General features: G+C 38.8%; 1 protein-coding gene across 1 annotated transcript in view; it reads left to right on the forward strand.

Annotated features, from left to right (window-relative positions):
* SFMBT1 (Scm like with four mbt domains 1) overlaps positions 1–18,076 on the forward strand; it is a 54,814-nt gene that overhangs the window by 10,621 nt on the left and 26,117 nt on the right. The window contains exons 3-7 of the mRNA XM_044916857.1: positions 4,298–4,538; positions 12,696–12,784; positions 15,391–15,637; positions 16,305–16,399; positions 17,119–17,220. Coding sequence (XP_044772792.1) covers positions 4,298–4,538; positions 12,696–12,784; positions 15,391–15,637; positions 16,305–16,399; positions 17,119–17,220 — 774 coding nt within the window. The remainder of the gene's footprint in view (positions 1–4,297; positions 4,539–12,695; positions 12,785–15,390; positions 15,638–16,304; positions 16,400–17,118; positions 17,221–18,076) is intronic.

Raw genomic sequence — 18,076 nt, forward strand, 5'->3', positions numbered from 1 at the left:
CAATTAAAATGTATAAGGATTAGGGGCACCTGGGTGGCTCAGTTGGTTAAGCGACTGCCTTCGGCTCAGGTCATGATCCTGGAGTCCCAGGATCGAGTCCCGCATCGGGCTCCCTGCTCAGCGGGGGGTCTGCTTCTCCCTCTGACCCTCTTCCCTCTTGTGCTGTCTCTCATTCTCACTCTCAAATAAATAAATAAAATCTTAAAAAAAAAAAAAGTATAAGGATTAGGAAGAAAGGAAAAAAATGTTATTATTTTACAGATGAATAAAATAATTTACAGATATAAAATTAATGACTAACTTTAGCAAGAGTATTAGAAACAAGGTAGCATAAAAAATCTATATTTCTAGGGGCACCTGGGTGGCTCAGTTGGTTGAGCGTCCAGCTCTTGATTTCAGCTCAGGTCATGATCTCAGGATTGTGAGATTGAGCCCCACGTCGGGTTCCACACTGGTGTGGAGCCTGCTTAAGATTTTCTCCCTCTCCCTCTGCTTCCCCCAACTTCTCTAAAAAAAAATATATATATATATATATATAATTTATTTATTTATTTATATCCATTATATTTCTATATACTAGCAGCAAAGTGGAAACTGAAAGATGTGATTTACAATAGCATAAAAACATCAAATGCCCAGGAATAAATGTAACAAAAATCTGTAAAGTAACTGCAAACCATTATTGATATAAGTTAAAATGAAGGAATATACTTTGTTTATGTAATGGTAGATTCACTATGGTAAAGATGTCAGTTCTCCCCAAGTACATCTGTAGATTTACTGCAACCCATGTCAAATACCAAAAAAAAATTAGGGAGAAATTGACAGTCTGATTCTTTTTTTCTTTAATATTTTATTTATTTGAGAGAGAGAGAGCATGAGAGTGTGAGCACTAGTGGGGGTGAGGGGAAGGAGCAGAGGGAGAGGGAGAATCAGACTCCCTGCTGAGCAGGGAGTCCAATGCAGGGCTTGATCCCAAGACCCCGGGATCACGACCTGAGCTGAAGGCAGATGCTTAACCGACTGAGGCACCCCTACAATCTGATTCTAAAGTTCATGTGGAAATACAAAGGAGTGAGGATAACCAGATATAGCTAAAGAATAAGACAAAACGAGAAGACTCCCTGCACTAGATATGGAAATTAAGGCAGTGTAGTACTGCTCTAAGGAAAAACGAATCAGAAACAGATCCACTTTTGTAGGGACACTTATAACAAAGGTGGCAATTTCCAGTGGTGAGGAAAGGTCAATTGTGTATATGTATCTTCAAACAAATAAAACCTGACTCTTACCTACTATCATACATGGAGATTAATTCAAAGTGGATATTAGTGCTAAATAAGAAAGGCTTCTAGAAAATAATATAGTATTTTATCTTTATGACTTATAAGGATAGGGAAAATTTGTTTAAAAATACAGAAAAAGCACTAACCTTTTAAAGGAGAAACATTGATGAATCAGAGTACATTAAAATTAAGAACTTCTGTTCATCAAACAGCACCATCAAGAAAGTGAGAAAATATTTGTAACACAAGTAACTGACAAAGAACTGATATCCAAAATACAGACTTGACAAAAAAAAAAAAAAAGGCAAGAAACTTAGCCATTTCCCAAAAGAAGAAACCTAAATGACTAATAAAGGTTTTCATCTTCATTAATAATGAAAAAATGCAAATTAAAGTCACAATGAGATACATAGCACACCTTCCAAAATGGTTAAAATGAAAAAGACTGAACATACACAAATGTTGCTTAGAATGTTGGAGCAAAAGGACTTTAAATAAATAAGTAAAATATTTTAAAAAAGGATTTTTCATACACTACTGGAAGAGTAAACTGGTGCAGTCACTTTGGAAGTGGTTTGGCTGTATCTGTTAGAGCAGTCCATGTGTGTATGCACCAGAGACACACAAATATTTGTACTGTCATGACAGTATTATTTATCGTCTTTCAAAGCTGCAAACTTCTCACAGTGCCTACTATTTGTAGCATTAGAATGGATAACTTGTATAATGGAATACTATACAGCAGTGAGAAGAAATAAACTGTTAAATGCGACATGAATGAATCCATAAGCACTGTTGGGCTGGAGAAAAGCCCACACAGAAGAACGTGCATACTGCATAATTCTACGAATATAGTATTAACGCACAGACAGTATTTACAGTGTTATAATTCAGGGTAGTGATTACCTTTCACAGGACTTTGGCAGGGCAGTGATGAGAAGGGGGAAGGATTTTTGTACAGCATATAGGACTTTCCCTCCCTGACTGTCTTTCCAGGACTCTCCTCACTTCTCAGTGGTTGTGATTGCTACATTGCATTTACTTGTCAGGCTGCCATAGTCTCCCCATGTTTGGTAGTTCCTCGTTCTTTGTCTTTCATGGCCTGGACATTTTGAAGAGCACATTACATATCAGTTATCTTGTAGAATATTTCTCAATTTGGGTTTGGGCTTTTCTCATGATTAGCTTGAGTTTATGCAGATTTGGGAAGAATTTCATAAAAATGATACTGTGCTTTTCTTACTCTGTGGTATCAAGGGTATACGGTACTGATGTTTTAAAACTGGTGATGTTAACTTTTATCAGCTAGTTAGGGTGGTGTCTGTCATAGTTCTTCATTATGATTTTACTGTTTTCCCCTTTGGAATTAGTAAAAATCTTATAGGAGAACCTTTGAGATTATGTAAATATCATAGTCATTTTAGCTCTGATCCATGATTCTTGCCTGCAGTGTTTATTTCTGTGGTTTGTCTAATGGTGGTTTTCTGTTTCTGTCTTTTTTTTAAAGATTTATTTATTTGAGAGAGAGAGTGAGCAAGAGAGAGCACAAGCCGGGGGAGGAGCAGAGGGAGAGGGAGAAGCAGACTCCCCACTGAGCAGGGAGCCCAGTGTGGGACTCGATCCCAGGACCCCAAGATCATGACCTGAGCTGAAGGCAGACGCTTAACTGACTGAGCCACCCAGGAACCCCTGGTTTTCTGTATCTGTCATTTTTCTCTGTATTTATTAATTGGTTTTTTACTCTAAGGATCTATCCCTTTGTTAATTATTTTTTACAGTATGGACTCATGGATATTGTTTAAATCTATGGGTTATAATCCATTAATCTTATTATTTATTTTATTGCTCAAATTGTCCCTAATGTGAACATTGGGGGATCTTTCTGGTTGGCTCCCATGTCCTTTCCAAATGACAAAAATGTCATTTTTGGAGCATTTCCTTACTTTCTGGCATCACAAGATATTCCGGGCACTTAGTGTGTTTTCCCTACTCCAGAATTGGAATCCCTTATTTCTCCATGGAGCCCATGTTCTTTTTTTATTGGAGGTGGCATTTATAAATGAAGAATTTGTACACTAAGTTTGCTTATTGCTGATGAGTATCATTACTTATCATCCCTGTCAATTCACAGAGCTAGGAAATATATTAGCACACACATACATACACATGTGTACTCTTTTTTGTCTGTCATTGTGACCTCATTCTGACACTGCTGATTCCAGTTAGTCGCCACAAGGATCGTGCTAGTCTGCTCTTTCCTTGTTTTTACTTCTTTCTCCCACAGTGAGAAACGTGGCTCTCGTTTCCCACAATATATGTACACATTTAATCTTTGTATACATAGGAAGTAGTTCCAGAATTGCTCACCTTTACCTTTGTGACCATATAATTTATCATCTGAATTAGGACACTTGGAGAGAGAAACAGGGCATTATTAATTACTATTCAAGGATAACAGGTGTAAACATAGACTGTTTCAGGGGCACTGGGAGGTGTGGTTCCTTACATATGGTACATATTATACTAATTTATTGTTATAATATAATATTATATTATAAGAAGAATATATCTTCTTTTTATATATTATATAATATATATTATATATATATTATATACGTCTTTTGTCCTTCCCCTTTTCTGACTTCATAAATTTTTTGAAGGATGGAGAAATCACTCTTGAAAACATAATATGTTGAAGGTTATTAAAATGGTGAACATTTAGCGATTTATGCACTTCATAGAAAACATTTTCTGTAATCACAGTAGGCTGCTTTGGTGAAAATACTGAGTTGTATTAAAATTCCTTCGGAGTCGGCTGGAACAGAGCAGCATGCTGTTCCCTGTTTGTTTGGATCACTGCTATGAGTTAGAATTGGAGTTTCTCAGGTTTCCCTTGGGAAGGGTTTATTTCATTTAGTGCTTCAGAATTGTAAGTCTTAAAAAAGAATTTTGGCTAAAGAAATACTCAGTTGAGATACTTACCTGGTGGTTAGTAACATTTCCCTGTTCAGGTGGATACACGTTTGCAAAATGGATTTGCTCCTGGGATGAAGCTGGAGGTGGCTGTGAAAACAGACCCTGAATCCTACTGGGTTGCCACCATCATCACCACATGTGAGCAGTTGCTGCTGCTTCGCTACGAAGGGTACGGCGAGGACCGGAGGGCCGACTTCTGGTGTGACATCAGGAAGGCTGGCCTCTACCCGATCGGGTGGTGTGAGCAGAATAAGAAGACCCTTGAAGCCCCGGAAGGTAATGCGGTACTTGCTGTGGAGACGTGCTGTGGTACTGCTGTGTGCACAACCTTGAGGTCTTGGTTCTCCCACACACAGAGGTTTTTCTCACTTTCTGGGGTTAGCATTTTGAATGAAAATATTGATAAGGAATAATGCACATTTCCCTGTCTTTAAAAGTTATTTTTGAGGCTTCATAAAGCCTTGCGTCTTTATGATACTCCTAGGGAGCATCAGTTGCTTATCATCCTGTAAAACTGTGAGGCTCTCTGAGTTTGGGACTTGCAGGTCTGTTTGTCTTGAAGTACATTGGGCCAGATTGCTGTGCTGGTGATTCCCTTCTAATTTTATTGTCCTCCCTCTTCTTACCCCTAGGTGATCTGGGACCTATGAATTCTTAAAATGAGTCAACTGAAGTTCCCTTCCAGGAAAGCCTTACGGGGAGTAGAATCCAAATTAAGTAGGACAGAAGGAGGAGGAGGAAGGTCATGTAAAGATGGAGAAAGGGGAAAGAAGGCTTCAGGTTTAAGAAAATATCAGAGCTTATATATTTTTCTTTCAACTTATTTTGATATAATTTCAGATTTACGGGAAAGTTGCAAAAATAGTATAGAAAATTCTTAGAGACTTTTTGCCAAGTTTCCCTAAATGTTGATGTTTTACCAAATATATGTTATCTATCCCTCTCCCTCCTTCCCCTCTGCCTCTCATACACACATGCATGCGTGATTTTTCAATGAACCATTTGAGAGTCAGTTGTAGGCATGATACCCTTTTACTCATACCTTAATGTACTTATAAGGACATTCATTAGCACAGTAAAAATAACAAAATAAGGAAGTTAACTTTGTAACAAAATAAGGAAATTAACTTTGATATAACACTATTATTTAATCTGTAGATCTTATTTAGTTTTTACCCATAATGTTTTTAATAGTAAAAGGAAATCCCAGATCATGTGTTGCGTTCAGTTGTCATGTCTCATAAGATTCCTTTAATTTGGAACAGTTACTCAGTCTTTGTCTTTCATGACTTTGACATCTTTGAAAGTACAGGCCAATTTTCTTGATAATGTTGATTATGCCTTGTTTCTTTTCCTGGTCCAGGATTCAGTCCAGGATCATACATTGCATTTGATTGTCGTGTCTTTTCAGTTTCCTTAAACTTTCTTTTTATTTCTTGGTGTTGATGTTTTTGAAGAGTACAAGCCAATTATTCTTTTAGAATGTCCCATAGTGTGGGTTTGTCTGATGTTTCCTTAGACTCAGATTGTGCACTTTTGATAGGAAAAATGCAGGAGTGACTCTCTGTCCTTCTAGAGCATCAGTCATTATTAGGACACACATGCTGTTGGTTTGCCCTGTAACTGGTGATAATAACTTTTATCACTTGATTAATTTGCTGTATGCCAGGTTTTTCCACCATAAAATTACTTTCATACCTCTAAATTAATAAGTATCTTGTAGGAAGATACTTTGAGATAATGTAAATATCTCATCACTCCTCAAACTTTTACCCACTATTTTTAGCACTGATTGATCATTTTTATCTTAAACAATTATTACTCTAATGTTTACCAAACAGTATTTTCTAATTCTGTCTACATATCATGATAAGCTTTCTACAAGAGAAAGAACTTTCCTTTCCCCCCATTTACATACATACGTTTATCTGTGTATGTCAGGGTAGACTTCATGATTCTTATTTTACTCAATGGGTTATAATCCTTTACTGTGTTATTTATTTGGATGCTCACAATGTCCTGGGTTTGGCAAGTGGGCACCCCTTTAAGCTGGCTAATGTGTCCTCTGTTACGTTCCCATCATTCTTTGAGTGGTTTCTTATGTTTTAGCTCAAGAAGCTCGTCTCTGGGTGCCTGGGTGGCTCAGTCAGTTAAGCATCAGCCTTCAGCTTGGGTCATGGTCCCAGCACCCTGGGATTGAGCCCCATGTCAGTCTCCCTGCTCAGCGGGGAGCCTGCTTCTCCCTCTCCAGCTCCCCCTGCTTGTGTTCCCTCTCTTGCTGCCTCTCTCTCTCTGTCAAATCAATCAATCAATCAATCAATCAATCAATCAATCAATCTTAAAAAAAAGAAGCTCGTCCCTGAAATAGGCCATTTCTCCAAGAAGTCCTGGTTTCTTTTGGTGAAGAATGGCATTTTGAAATGAAGATTTGGGTGTTAGGGTCCTTGGGGGTCTGTGGGTTTGTAGCGGCCTTTTTTTTTTTTTTTAAGGTTTATTTATTTATTTTGAGAGAGAACGGGGGGTTGGGTAGCAGAGCAGAGGGAAAGAGAATCCCAAGTTGAGCGTGGAGCCTGATGCGGGGCTTGATCCTAGGACCTTGAAATCAGGACCTGAGCTGAAACCAAGAGTCGGAATCAGGACCTGAGCTGAAACCAAGAGTCGGACCCTTAACTGACTGAGCCACCCAGTAGCCCCTAGCTACCATATTTGAAGCATTTTGTGAAAAAACATTGTAAGAGGAAGCTCTAGAAACATGAAGCTACTGGCCGACCATCTCATTGTAAGAGTCTAGGAAAATGCATCGAATTGAAATGATTTTAGTTGGATACAAGGTTATAACAAAAGAGCGAGAGGGAGAGAGAGGAGAGAAGGGTGGAATAAAATCATTCCAGAGAAACAACCACAAAAGAGTTGAACATTGTGTCAAAAACATTTCAAAACCAACTAAGAGAAAGTAGTAACAACGTTAGAAGCAGTGAGAAAAAGTATAAATAAAATTTATAAAAATCAGAAACAAGATGGAGAAAAGGGAATTTGAAAAGAGAAAAGGAGGAGTTAGGCAAGAACTAGAAATAAAAGCATATTAGAAATGAAGACTAAGTTAAAGTGAATACAGGAACAAATCTACCATGGATAATATCTGAAGATAGAGGATGAAAAGGAAGGGAAAAAAAAAAAAGAAATGAGGAAAGAAAAAAGACTTGGGGTAAAGTCACTGAAGGAAACCACAACAGTGAAACAATAAAATACAATAAACTTTCATTCAAGAAAACTTGACTGAAATAAAGTAGGACTGAAATACATATAGAAAGGGCTCACTTTGCACATGGGAAAATCAAGTGAGAACAGCTATATCAAGGTGAACTTTTTTTTTTTAAAGATTTTATTTGTTTACTTATCTATCTATCCACCTATCTATTTGAGAGAGAGACAGCACTAGCAGGAGGGAGGGGCAGAGGGAGAAGCAAACTCCCCGCTGAGCAGGGAGCCTGATGTGGGGCTCAATCGCAGGACCCTGGGATCATGACCTGAGTTGAAATCAAGAGTCAGATATTTAATGGACTGAGCCACCCAGGTGCCCCTGACACTTGAACTTTAAAATAAAATCCCTTTGTTATTCAGGCAAAAGGTCTAAATTTCTTGAAAAAGAAGGAAACAAGATTGTCATCAGACTAATTGACAGTAATGAATAGTTAAGAAATTCAGTAAAAGAATCTATGAGAGGGGCGCCTGGGTGGCTCAGTTGGTTAAGCGACTGCCTTCGGCTCAGGTCATGATCCTGGAGTCCCACATCGGGCTCCCTGCTCGGCAGGGAGTCTGCTTCTCCCTCTGACCCTCCTCCCTCTCATGCTCTCTTGTCTCTCATTCTCTCTGTCTCAAATAAATAAATAAAATCTTTAAAAAAAAAAAAGAATCTATGAGACAAGGGTTTTACATCTGGCCACACTGAACTTCAGGTATAAAGGCCGTAAGCAGTCTGTTACAAAGATGTGAAGATTCAGGAACAGTGTTCCTGTGAGCCCTTCCCAAGGCATCCACTGGGGACTGAGCTTTAGAAAACCAAGTGAATAAAGAGACATTAACATAAGAACTGTTAATGAGACATTAAATATATGTGTAGCTGTAGAACTTCAAACTAAATGAAATTTACAAAGGAGACAGTGTAGTATGTAATGGCTACATAATCTGACAGTATAGATACAGTGTAACTGTAAAAATGTGAGGCAGCAGAGGGGGAGGGCATGTGCATAGTGGTAAAGCTCACTCACTGCCTTTTCAAAAAAAGCAGCTTTACTGCAGAGTAATTAATTACCTTTTATTTTTATTTTTTTTTGACTAATTACCTTTTAAATGTTAATTGAGAGTAAAAGACAATTACCTGAAATGAGATGGTGAAGAAGAGGAGAAAAAAGAGGTTTTGGCTAATGTTAGTATTGTTTATAGAACAAAGAAATGGAAAATAGTCCAAAAATAGAGAGAACTAAAGTGTTATATAAAGTTATTTGTATATGCTAAGGTAACCAGAAAAACAAAAACACAAACCTTTCTAAACGCCAAAAGATAGATTTTAAAAAGTGTATGTTCAAATAAAATAGATCACATAGTGAGAGACTGTGCATACACACACACACATATCAAAAACTTATATGGTATTTGGCAATATGACAAAATTGAGGGCATACCTATTGATAATATCAATAAATGTTAATGGGCTTAGTCTTCTATTAAAAGTAAAAAAATGGTTCGGGTTGACTCAGAAAGCAAAACCCACTCCTGTGCCGTATGTACAGGAGACCTACCTAATGGAAAGATTCTGAAAGGGTTAAAATACAAGGATGGACAAAGATATATAAAAATCAAATCAAATAGAAAAGAAAGTAGGAGTGTCAGTCTTGGCATTTCATAAAGGTAGAATTCAGATCAGAAAGCATTATGAGATAAAAGGGTACTTGATAATGATTAAAGCTGCAATGCATGGTAAAAAGAAATGGGGACCATCTACATACAGTCAGGGAGTGTTCTCCTGGATATCTTGTTTTATGAAAATAGAAAAAATGTATAAAGAATGAAGGAGGGGGGAGTATATGAATGTGTATATGTATTCATTTTTAAAAAATAAAAGAATAAGTCTATTTAAAAAGTTACCTCTGTGGGGAGGTGCCTGGGTGGCTCAGTGGGTTAAGCGTCTGCCTTGAGCTCGGGTCATGATCTCAGGGTCCTGGGATTGAGTCCCTGCCTTGGACTCCCTGCTCAGCGGGAAGCCTGCTTCTCCCTCTCCCTCTGCCCCTTCCCCCACTCACGCTCACATGCTCTCTCATTCCGTCTCTCTCTCTCAAATAAATAAAATCTTTAAGGAAAAAAAAAAAGTTACCTGTGGGGAAGGAAAGAAATAGAATGAAGTGAGGGACAGGGATAGAAGCTAGATTTTCTGAATGTACCTATTTTGTAGATTTGAATTTTGAACTATGTATTTTATACAACTATAAAACAAAATTAAAATTTAAAAAAATTTCTAAAAAACAAAAAAGCATAGAAATGTAACTGTGTATGGAGATTGTGAAGTGACCACTCAGAGAACTATTTCTTTGAAATAGTTGAAACCAAACTGTTGGCTTTCAGATACAATAATATAAGTGTACATCCCTAATAGGGATAAAACATAGTAACAGCAACAGAAGTAAGCTGTTTTCAATAATCATTGTTAGTGGCAAAGTTGATGTTATTTTGAAGTAGTATTTGGGTATTGTGGGATTAAGTCATAATGAAATGTGTGAGAGCTAGGATTTTCAGCAGGAAAGAAAGGAAACAGAAGTTGGATAAATGAAGTTAATAGAAACAGTGTCTTCATGAATTTGTATTGGAAGTGTCAATATGAACTCCTGATGTGATTTATGTCTTTAAAAAAGGGGAAGGTATTTCTTAGTCCTAGATATTGAAAAAGCCTAGAAACACAAACAGTATAAAGAATATTAAAAAATGAGCACCCTCAGCACCCTAATTATGACCTCTAAATACCATTTCACCTGAATAAGTTAGAGCTCCTTGGAGAAGGAGCCGATTCCTGGGCTGGGGCAGGAAAGGTACAAGCTGAGCCTGGGACACCGTTCATACCAAAAGTAAGAAAGATGTCAGTGACTGTTTACTAGGGTCATGTGTCAAAAAAAATTCCCTCTGGTTAAAGACAGGACAGAGTGAGCATTAGTAGGACAATAGCTGCGATGGCCTGGAACATGTCATATGTGATGTAGTCTGTAATTTCCTAGTGAGACTTGTAAACAGAACTCTCACTGATTGCCTTTGGAGGATGCTAGGGAAGCCCCAAAATGTGGCCTTTTGGGGCTCTCTGTCACCGAGCAGGTGTTGATTTTAATTCAGGAATTTGTAACTCCCACCCTGGGTGACGTGAGACCCCCTTTTCTTTTGCTCAGAAGACAGCAGACCTGTTGTATTCTTACTACCTACCTGCCTTCAACAGTCCTTTTAAATTAGTGTACCTTTTGAGCTTGTTAGTGAATATAATATAGATTTCTTGTAGATACAGGGAAAGATAAAGAGAATCAAACAAATATCTTGACTTTTTCCTTTGAACTACACCTCAGGGTAATGAAGTAGTTGAAGAAGTGAAATTTTTCTTTATAGAATATTTTGGTTAGTAAACAAAAAAAGGGATGATGGAAAAATCACCATTTTTAGTCCCTAATGAATCAGTGTATCTATGTAGTGACCATTAAAAGCTGCTAACACCACAAAAGAAGAGACAACCAGACTGAATGTGCTTCTTGATGGATGTGATAGAAGGTTACAACTCCACTTATGAACTGTTCTCGACAGCCCCCTCCAAAAAGAGTCAGATCTGAATTCGATCAAGCCTGTAGCCCTAAATATTGATTTATAGAAAATACAGAGGTCAGTGGAGCAGCTGGTTACCACCCACAGGGAGGCAACCAGTAAAAGCAGACGCAGAAGAACTCTAAACAGACAAAAGGCTCTCTCTCAACAGCAAATATGCTGCTAGAAAGAGAGAGTGGGGAGATGGAGGGGGAGAAAGAACATACGGATTAAAAGAGACTTGAGCAATATATCAACCATTTGCAGTATATGTATCTCATTGGGATCCTGATTTGACCAAGCAAATTGGAAAAACCATTTATGAGACATATGCGGAAATTTAAAAATGGACTAGATATTTTTTATTGAAGAATTATTGTTAATTTTTAAGGGTGTGATATTGTGCTTATATAAAAAGTTATTTACTTTTAGAAATACATACTAGGGTGCCTGGGTGACTCAGTCGGTTAAGTGTCCAACTTGTGATTTCAGCTCAGGTCATGCATGGTCTCATGGGTTGTGGGATTGAGCCCCATGTCAGGCTCTGCACTCAGCGGGGAGTCTGCTTGAGATTCTCTCTCTCCCTCTCCCTCTGTTCCTTCCCCTCTCGCACACTCTTTCTCTGTCTCTCTCTCAAATATATTAATAAAAATCTTTAGAAATACATACTGAGATTAAACTGGATGAACTTATATGGTACAATTATATGATACTAGGAATTGGCTTTTAAATAATCTGTGGTTGGGTGGGGTGGACTGTGTGAGGGTGTAGATCATCAGGGATTGGCAAAATATCTGTAAAGGACCAGACAGTAAATATTTTAGGCTTTCCAGGCCATGTGATCCCTGTAACAGCTACCTAATGTTACCTTTGTAGTGCAAAGCAGCCCTAGACAATGTGTAAACAAATGGGCATGACTGCGTTCCAATAAAACTCTAATTATAAAAATAGACAGTAGGCTGAAGTTAGCCCCCAGGTTTAGTTTGCCAACAACTCCGGGGAAGACTGACCATGAAATGACAGTTGTTGAAGCTGGGGTACATGGGGTCATTATACTCTTTTCTCTACTTTTATATATATTTGAGGATTCCCATCATTAAAAAAAAAAAAAGTAGCTAACTTTTGGATAAAATTGGGCCCACCTGGGGTGCCTGGGTGGCTCAGTTGGTTAAGCGTCTGCCTTCGGCTCAGGTCATGATCCCAGGGTCCTGGATCGAACCCTGCATTGGATTCCCTGCTCAGTGGGGAGTCTGCTTCTCCCTCTCCCTCTGTCCCTCCCCTGCTTGTGCTCTCTCACTGTCTCTCTGTCAGATAAATAAATAAAATCTTAAAAAAAAAAATTGGGCCCAACTCCCTGTTACTGTATTCTCTTTGTTTTGTGTACACCTCTTATTAAACTAATCAGGAAGTAGATCTGTCTAGAGGGGGATTTTTTTAAGCTCTGAAAGAAGTAATTTGTTGGACTCAGATAATAAAAGTACAAATGCATCTCTAAATCACTTTCACTGGTTTAACTTCTCTGTATTAGGTTGAGTTTAGTTTCCCTGTGTTCTGTAGCTGACATTATGAGTAGTCATTTGTTTACTCATTTATTCCCTCATCTAGGCATCAGAGATAAAGTGTCTGATTGGGATGAGTTTCTGCGGCAGACCCTGATGGGAGCATGTAGCCCTCCTGTTCCGCTGCTAGAAGGCGTGAGTATTATTGCTTGCAGAATCAGTGTGGAAAACCCGTCTCATCTTCAGTGATATTTTCTGTCCAAGGAATCTTAAAATTGGTTGCTCATTTATCACTCTAAAGCAAATAAGCATTTTTACTACAGACATGACAATGGGTATCGGTGGGTTTAAACTTATCCTCAGAGGTTGCCAACTGGTGCCTTACTTAGTGCCTAAAATGTTCTGAATTTGTTGCTAACACATAAAAATCTAGTTTTCCAGATTCTTCAATGAAGTTGGAAAATGTGGCCTTTTGGGGCTCTCTGTCACCGAGCACGTGTTGATTTTAATTCAGGAATTTGTAACTCCCACCCTGGGTGACGTGAGACCCCCTTTTCTTTTGCTCAGAAGACAGCAGACCTGTTGTATTCTTACTACCTACCTGCCTTCAACAGTCCTTTTAAATTAGTGTACCTTTTGAGCTTGTTAGTGAATATAATATAGATTTCTTGTTTTTGTGAAATCAGTTTATTGGTTATGACATTTCTAAGTTATATTTTGTTACTTTCTGTCATACCAGTTACATTCTTTGTGGCATATGTGAAATGCAACGTATGAACATTCCAATTTCTCCGCATTTTTGCCAACACTTGTTACTGTCTTTTGGTTATAGCTATGCTAGTGAATATAAAGCAGTTTCTCATTTTGATTTGCATTTTCCTAATGACAAATGATGTTGAGTATCTTTTTCTGTACTGTTTGCCATTTGTATATCTTCTTTTTTTTTTTTTTTTTTAAGATTTTATGTATTTATTTAACAGAGAGCACAAGTAGGGGGAGTGGCAGGCAGAGGGAGAGGGAGAAGCAGGCTCCACGCAGAGCAAGGGGAGCCCAGTGTGGGACTTGATTCTGGAACCCCAGGATCATGACCTGAGCTGAAAGCAGTCACTTAACCAACTGAACCACCCAGGCACCCACCATTTGTATATCTTCTTTGGGGAAATGTCTTTGCCCATTTTAAAAAATGGATTGTCTTTTTATTATAGAATTGTAAGAGTTCCTTAATCTGATAACAAGTCCAGTCAGATACATGATTTCCAAATATTTTGTGGACTGTCTTTTCATTTTCTTAATGATATTGTTTGCAGCACAAAAGTTTATGTTGATATAGTCCAGTTTATCTATTTTGTTGTTGTTGCTTGTACTTTTGGTATCATAGCTAATTAGGCTTTGTTTAACGCAAGGTTACAAAGATTTACTGCTATATTTTCTATGTGTTTTATAGTTTTGACTCTTACATCTCGTTCTGTGATCCATTCACATTCCCCTTTAAAACTCGATTGGTAAATACTCTATTTCCAGCTGACCTTTATATTTTATCCTCTGACTCATTGCATTATGCTTAGCCAGGGCCTGGTACACGCTAAACAAACACTCAGTAAAATTTTAATGAATGAATGAAATCACGAACAAATGATTTAATAGATATCCAGCTCTACATAGACCTTGATTCTGCCATCCTGATTTTTAGCTGTGAACGTGTTCCTCCATTTGTACATATGTTCTTTTGTATATATATGAATATGTAAGTGTCACAGAGCTCTTCTTATTAGGGAAAAAAAATGTAAGTCTGAATATAAAGAAATGGTTAAGTGATGATATTGGAATCATTGTTCCCTTTTATTATTTATTGTAGCCTTTTTTTTTTTTTTAAAGATTTTATTTGAGAGAGCAAGTGAGCTCCGGGGGGGACAGACAGAGGGAGAAGGAGAAACAGGCTCCCCGCCGAGCAAGGAGCCCGATGCGGGGCTCGATTCCAGGACCTTGGGATCATGACCTGAGCTGAAGGCAGACAACACTTAACCAACTGAGCCACCCAAACACCCCTACTGTAGCTTTTAATATGTATCTAGAGAGTGATAATTAAACTTTTCCATTCCATCAGCATAATCAAAACACTGTGTTCATAGGAACATTGTTGTGAAATGAGTAAAAAATCAGAAACTACTGAAGTGCCATCAGCATATAAGTGGATAAATTGCTGCCCATTTATAATACAGAATATCAGCAAAACAGTATAAAAGAATAAAGATTAAATGTGCTAGAATAGATAGCTGTGATGTATAAAGTGGCAAACATGAATTGAAAAAGAGTATACAGTGCCCCATTTTCCAAAAAAACATGAGAGAGACAGACACAGGTAGATGTTGACTTGGGTCTAGAAAACCTAATCTCAGAGTGGGCGCCAAAGTGTTTATCATGGTTCTTTCTTGGAGGTGGGATTGTAGGGGATTTTGACTTTTGTCATGTTTGATTTTTTGTTTAATGGTGATCATATTTGCTTTTACAATCAGACTAATAATGATAATTTAAAATTTTTTACTAGGTGAAACTATACAACATAGTCCCAGAGACAGAGGTCTGTTAGAATAGTTTCATTGCATTGTAAGTAGAATTTTCTTTAAGATAAACATTTTCATGTCATCTAGAAATACTATAGGGACTTGTATGAAATTAGGCCTTTCAGTGTCATGGCTTTGAGTGGGTAGAAATATAAAGGCTCATTGGAGATCCTTTACAGCTTGACTTTTTAAAATACTGTGTGAACTTCTCATAATCTTTTTCACCTCTTGTACCTGCAGCTCCGCAACGGGAGGAATCCTTTAGATCTCATTGCTCCAGGCTCCAGGCTAGAATGTCAAGCTTTCCGGGACTCATTAAGCACTTGGATTGTTACTGTAGTAGAAAACATTGGGGGAAGGCTGAAGCTGCGTTATGAAGGACTTGAAAGTTCTGACAATTTTGAGCATTGGTTGTATTACTTGGATCCGTTTCTTCATCACGTTGGTTGGGCTGCTCAACAAGGATATGAGCTTCAGCCCCCATTAGGTGAAGAGTAATATAACATTTTTCTTTTAACTGTTACATTATTGTTATGTTTTTACTAATGTTGACGAGACAAAAAATGTATTATTCTGCGTATTACAAAAGTGTAATAGAGATGTTGCAAAAAAACTTATATTTGATTAAGTGCCTATTTTTCTTTTGGTTTATTAATTTAGTAATTTGCCATACCTCTTGTACCTTATGGACTCCTGCTCCAACTCATATTGACCTCTTACCAAAAGTGAAGAAAAATTTTCTGGGTAGCATTTAGATAGATATAGGAGTAGGATAGGTCTTAGGATAGGTCTTGGTTCAAAGTGAATTGTTGATTAGAAGAAATAACAACGATCTCAAAACTGGAGTTACTGTTTTAAAGCAATTTGCACTTCTTATTATGTGCTTCAGTTTGGGTGTTATATTATTTTATGGCCTGCAGCAGTCCTGATGATCTTGCTGTGGGTATTTTCACTAGGCCTACTACGCAGGTTCTGAACAAAGGGGACAAAGTACTGAAGTTACGGTGCAGGCTCTGAATGGAGAGGGCATAAGTGCACTGGAGTCCTTTCTTTCCCCATGGAAAGTGACTTTCTGTTTACATGAATGCTTTCAGAACAGATGTAAAGTGTGTACGTTCTCCTCATTTAAAATGTCCTGTCTTGTTTTACAAAAGCCATCCGGCATCTGAAAAGTGAAGCTGAGTGGCAAGAGATCCTGGCCAAAGTGAAAGAGGAGGAGGAAGAGCCATTGCCGTCATACTTATTTAAGGTAAAACCAAAACGGGACGGTGGGTGCTCACCTTCTCCTGGCAGGTCGGGCAGTCGGGGGTGGCACCGAGCGCACAGCCAGCCAGCCGGCGGGTCAGTAAGGATACCGGGGCTTCTGAAGCAGAAAGCTTCAAGAGCTTTGAAGGCTGGAGCGATGCGCATCCTGTTTCTCTTCCAAAAGTAGTCGAGGTTTTCTCCTAACATTCTCCAAAAGTATTTGAGTCTTTTCTTGTCCACTCTTTTTTTTTTTTTAAGATTTTATTTATTTATTTATTTATTTATTTGAGAGAGAGAGAGAAACAGCATGAGAGGGGAGAGGGTCAGAGGGAGAAGCAGAACCCCCACTGAGCTGGGAGCCCGATGTGGGACTCGATCCCGGGACCCTGGGATCATGACCTGAGCTGAAGGCAGTCGCTTAACCAACTGAGCCACCCAGGCGCCCTTTCTTGTCCACTCTTAACTGCATAGCCCCAATGCATTATAAAATAAACTTGTTCTCCTCCAGATGGCCTTTGTGTACCAAATACAGAGAGTGGGAGTACTTCCTATGTTTTTGTTTCTGAATAATTTTTTCCAGGAAAGAAAATATAGGATTAAATTATTTACCAGGAACTGGACAGTTTTATTTTAATTAATTAAGAGTAGTATTCAGCTATATATGAGTATAAAACGAATGTGAAAATACTGTATTTTTATTCCCTGTTGGTGTTTACATTTCAGGACAAACAAGTGATTAGCACTCATTCATTCTCTGTAAATATGAAGTTGGAAGCTGTGGACCCCTGGTCTCCTTTTGGGATCTCTCCTGCTACAGTTGTTAAGGTAAAATGGGGGCAGCTCTTTTGGTACGAATACCTGTCAGGGTGACTGGTTTAGGAAAGTAGTTAAGAGTTTTGATCGTCAGGCTCTGCTAATCTGAGCCATGTTTCTCCTAAACTGTGAGGCCAGAATGACTTCTGTGCACATTTTGCATTTGTACTGGCCAGTTCTCTGTGGCCCAGCCAACCAAAGCTTAGGCGTCAGAGTAGTGGGGCATGGTCTTTGGGGCAGGCCTTGAGGTGTGTAACTAGAGGGGACTTACCCGGCAGGCAGGCCGTGGTGTCTGAGAAGTTTGGGCGCGGGTGACAGTGTCAGAGTCCACCCAGGTGCAAGGCTCAGTGGGGGACATGGGGGTGGGGTAAGTGGTCCGTGTCATGAGATCTGTCCAGGGTTGCTCCAGAATGGAGTCCGGAGTCCAGACTCAGACTCCAGTCTTTTGGAAGGCTGACAAAAGTAAGGCTTCTATTGAGCGTAAGCACACGAGCTGGGCAGGTTGTCCGGCCCTGGTAACTCTGTTACTGGCCCTGAGGCACAAGACAAGGGGTTAGTTCAGGACTAGAGTAGAGCCCGCTTACCCAGAGTAGAGCCAGAAGAGAAGTGTGATTAGAGGAGTGGTCGCTTGGATGCCAAGTTAGTCTGATCTCTTGAGATTTAATTTTTTTTTTTTTTTTTTTTTTGGCCTTAGGAGAAGATGATTCTAAGAACAGGGAGGGATTCTGACCCTGCAGTGGGGTCAGAGGCCCTTTCTGGAGTCTGAAGGGCCGTGGGGTGTCGGGGAGCCAGGGCAGGTTAATAAAACCTTTTTAGCATTTGAAACGAGGCTAGGATCCAGAAATCTAATGTACAAGTTGTGGTAGAC

Source organism: Neomonachus schauinslandi, chromosome 1 (genome assembly GCF_002201575.2).
Source record: "Neomonachus schauinslandi chromosome 1, ASM220157v2, whole genome shotgun sequence".
NCBI lineage: Eukaryota > Metazoa > Chordata > Mammalia > Carnivora > Phocidae > Neomonachus > Neomonachus schauinslandi.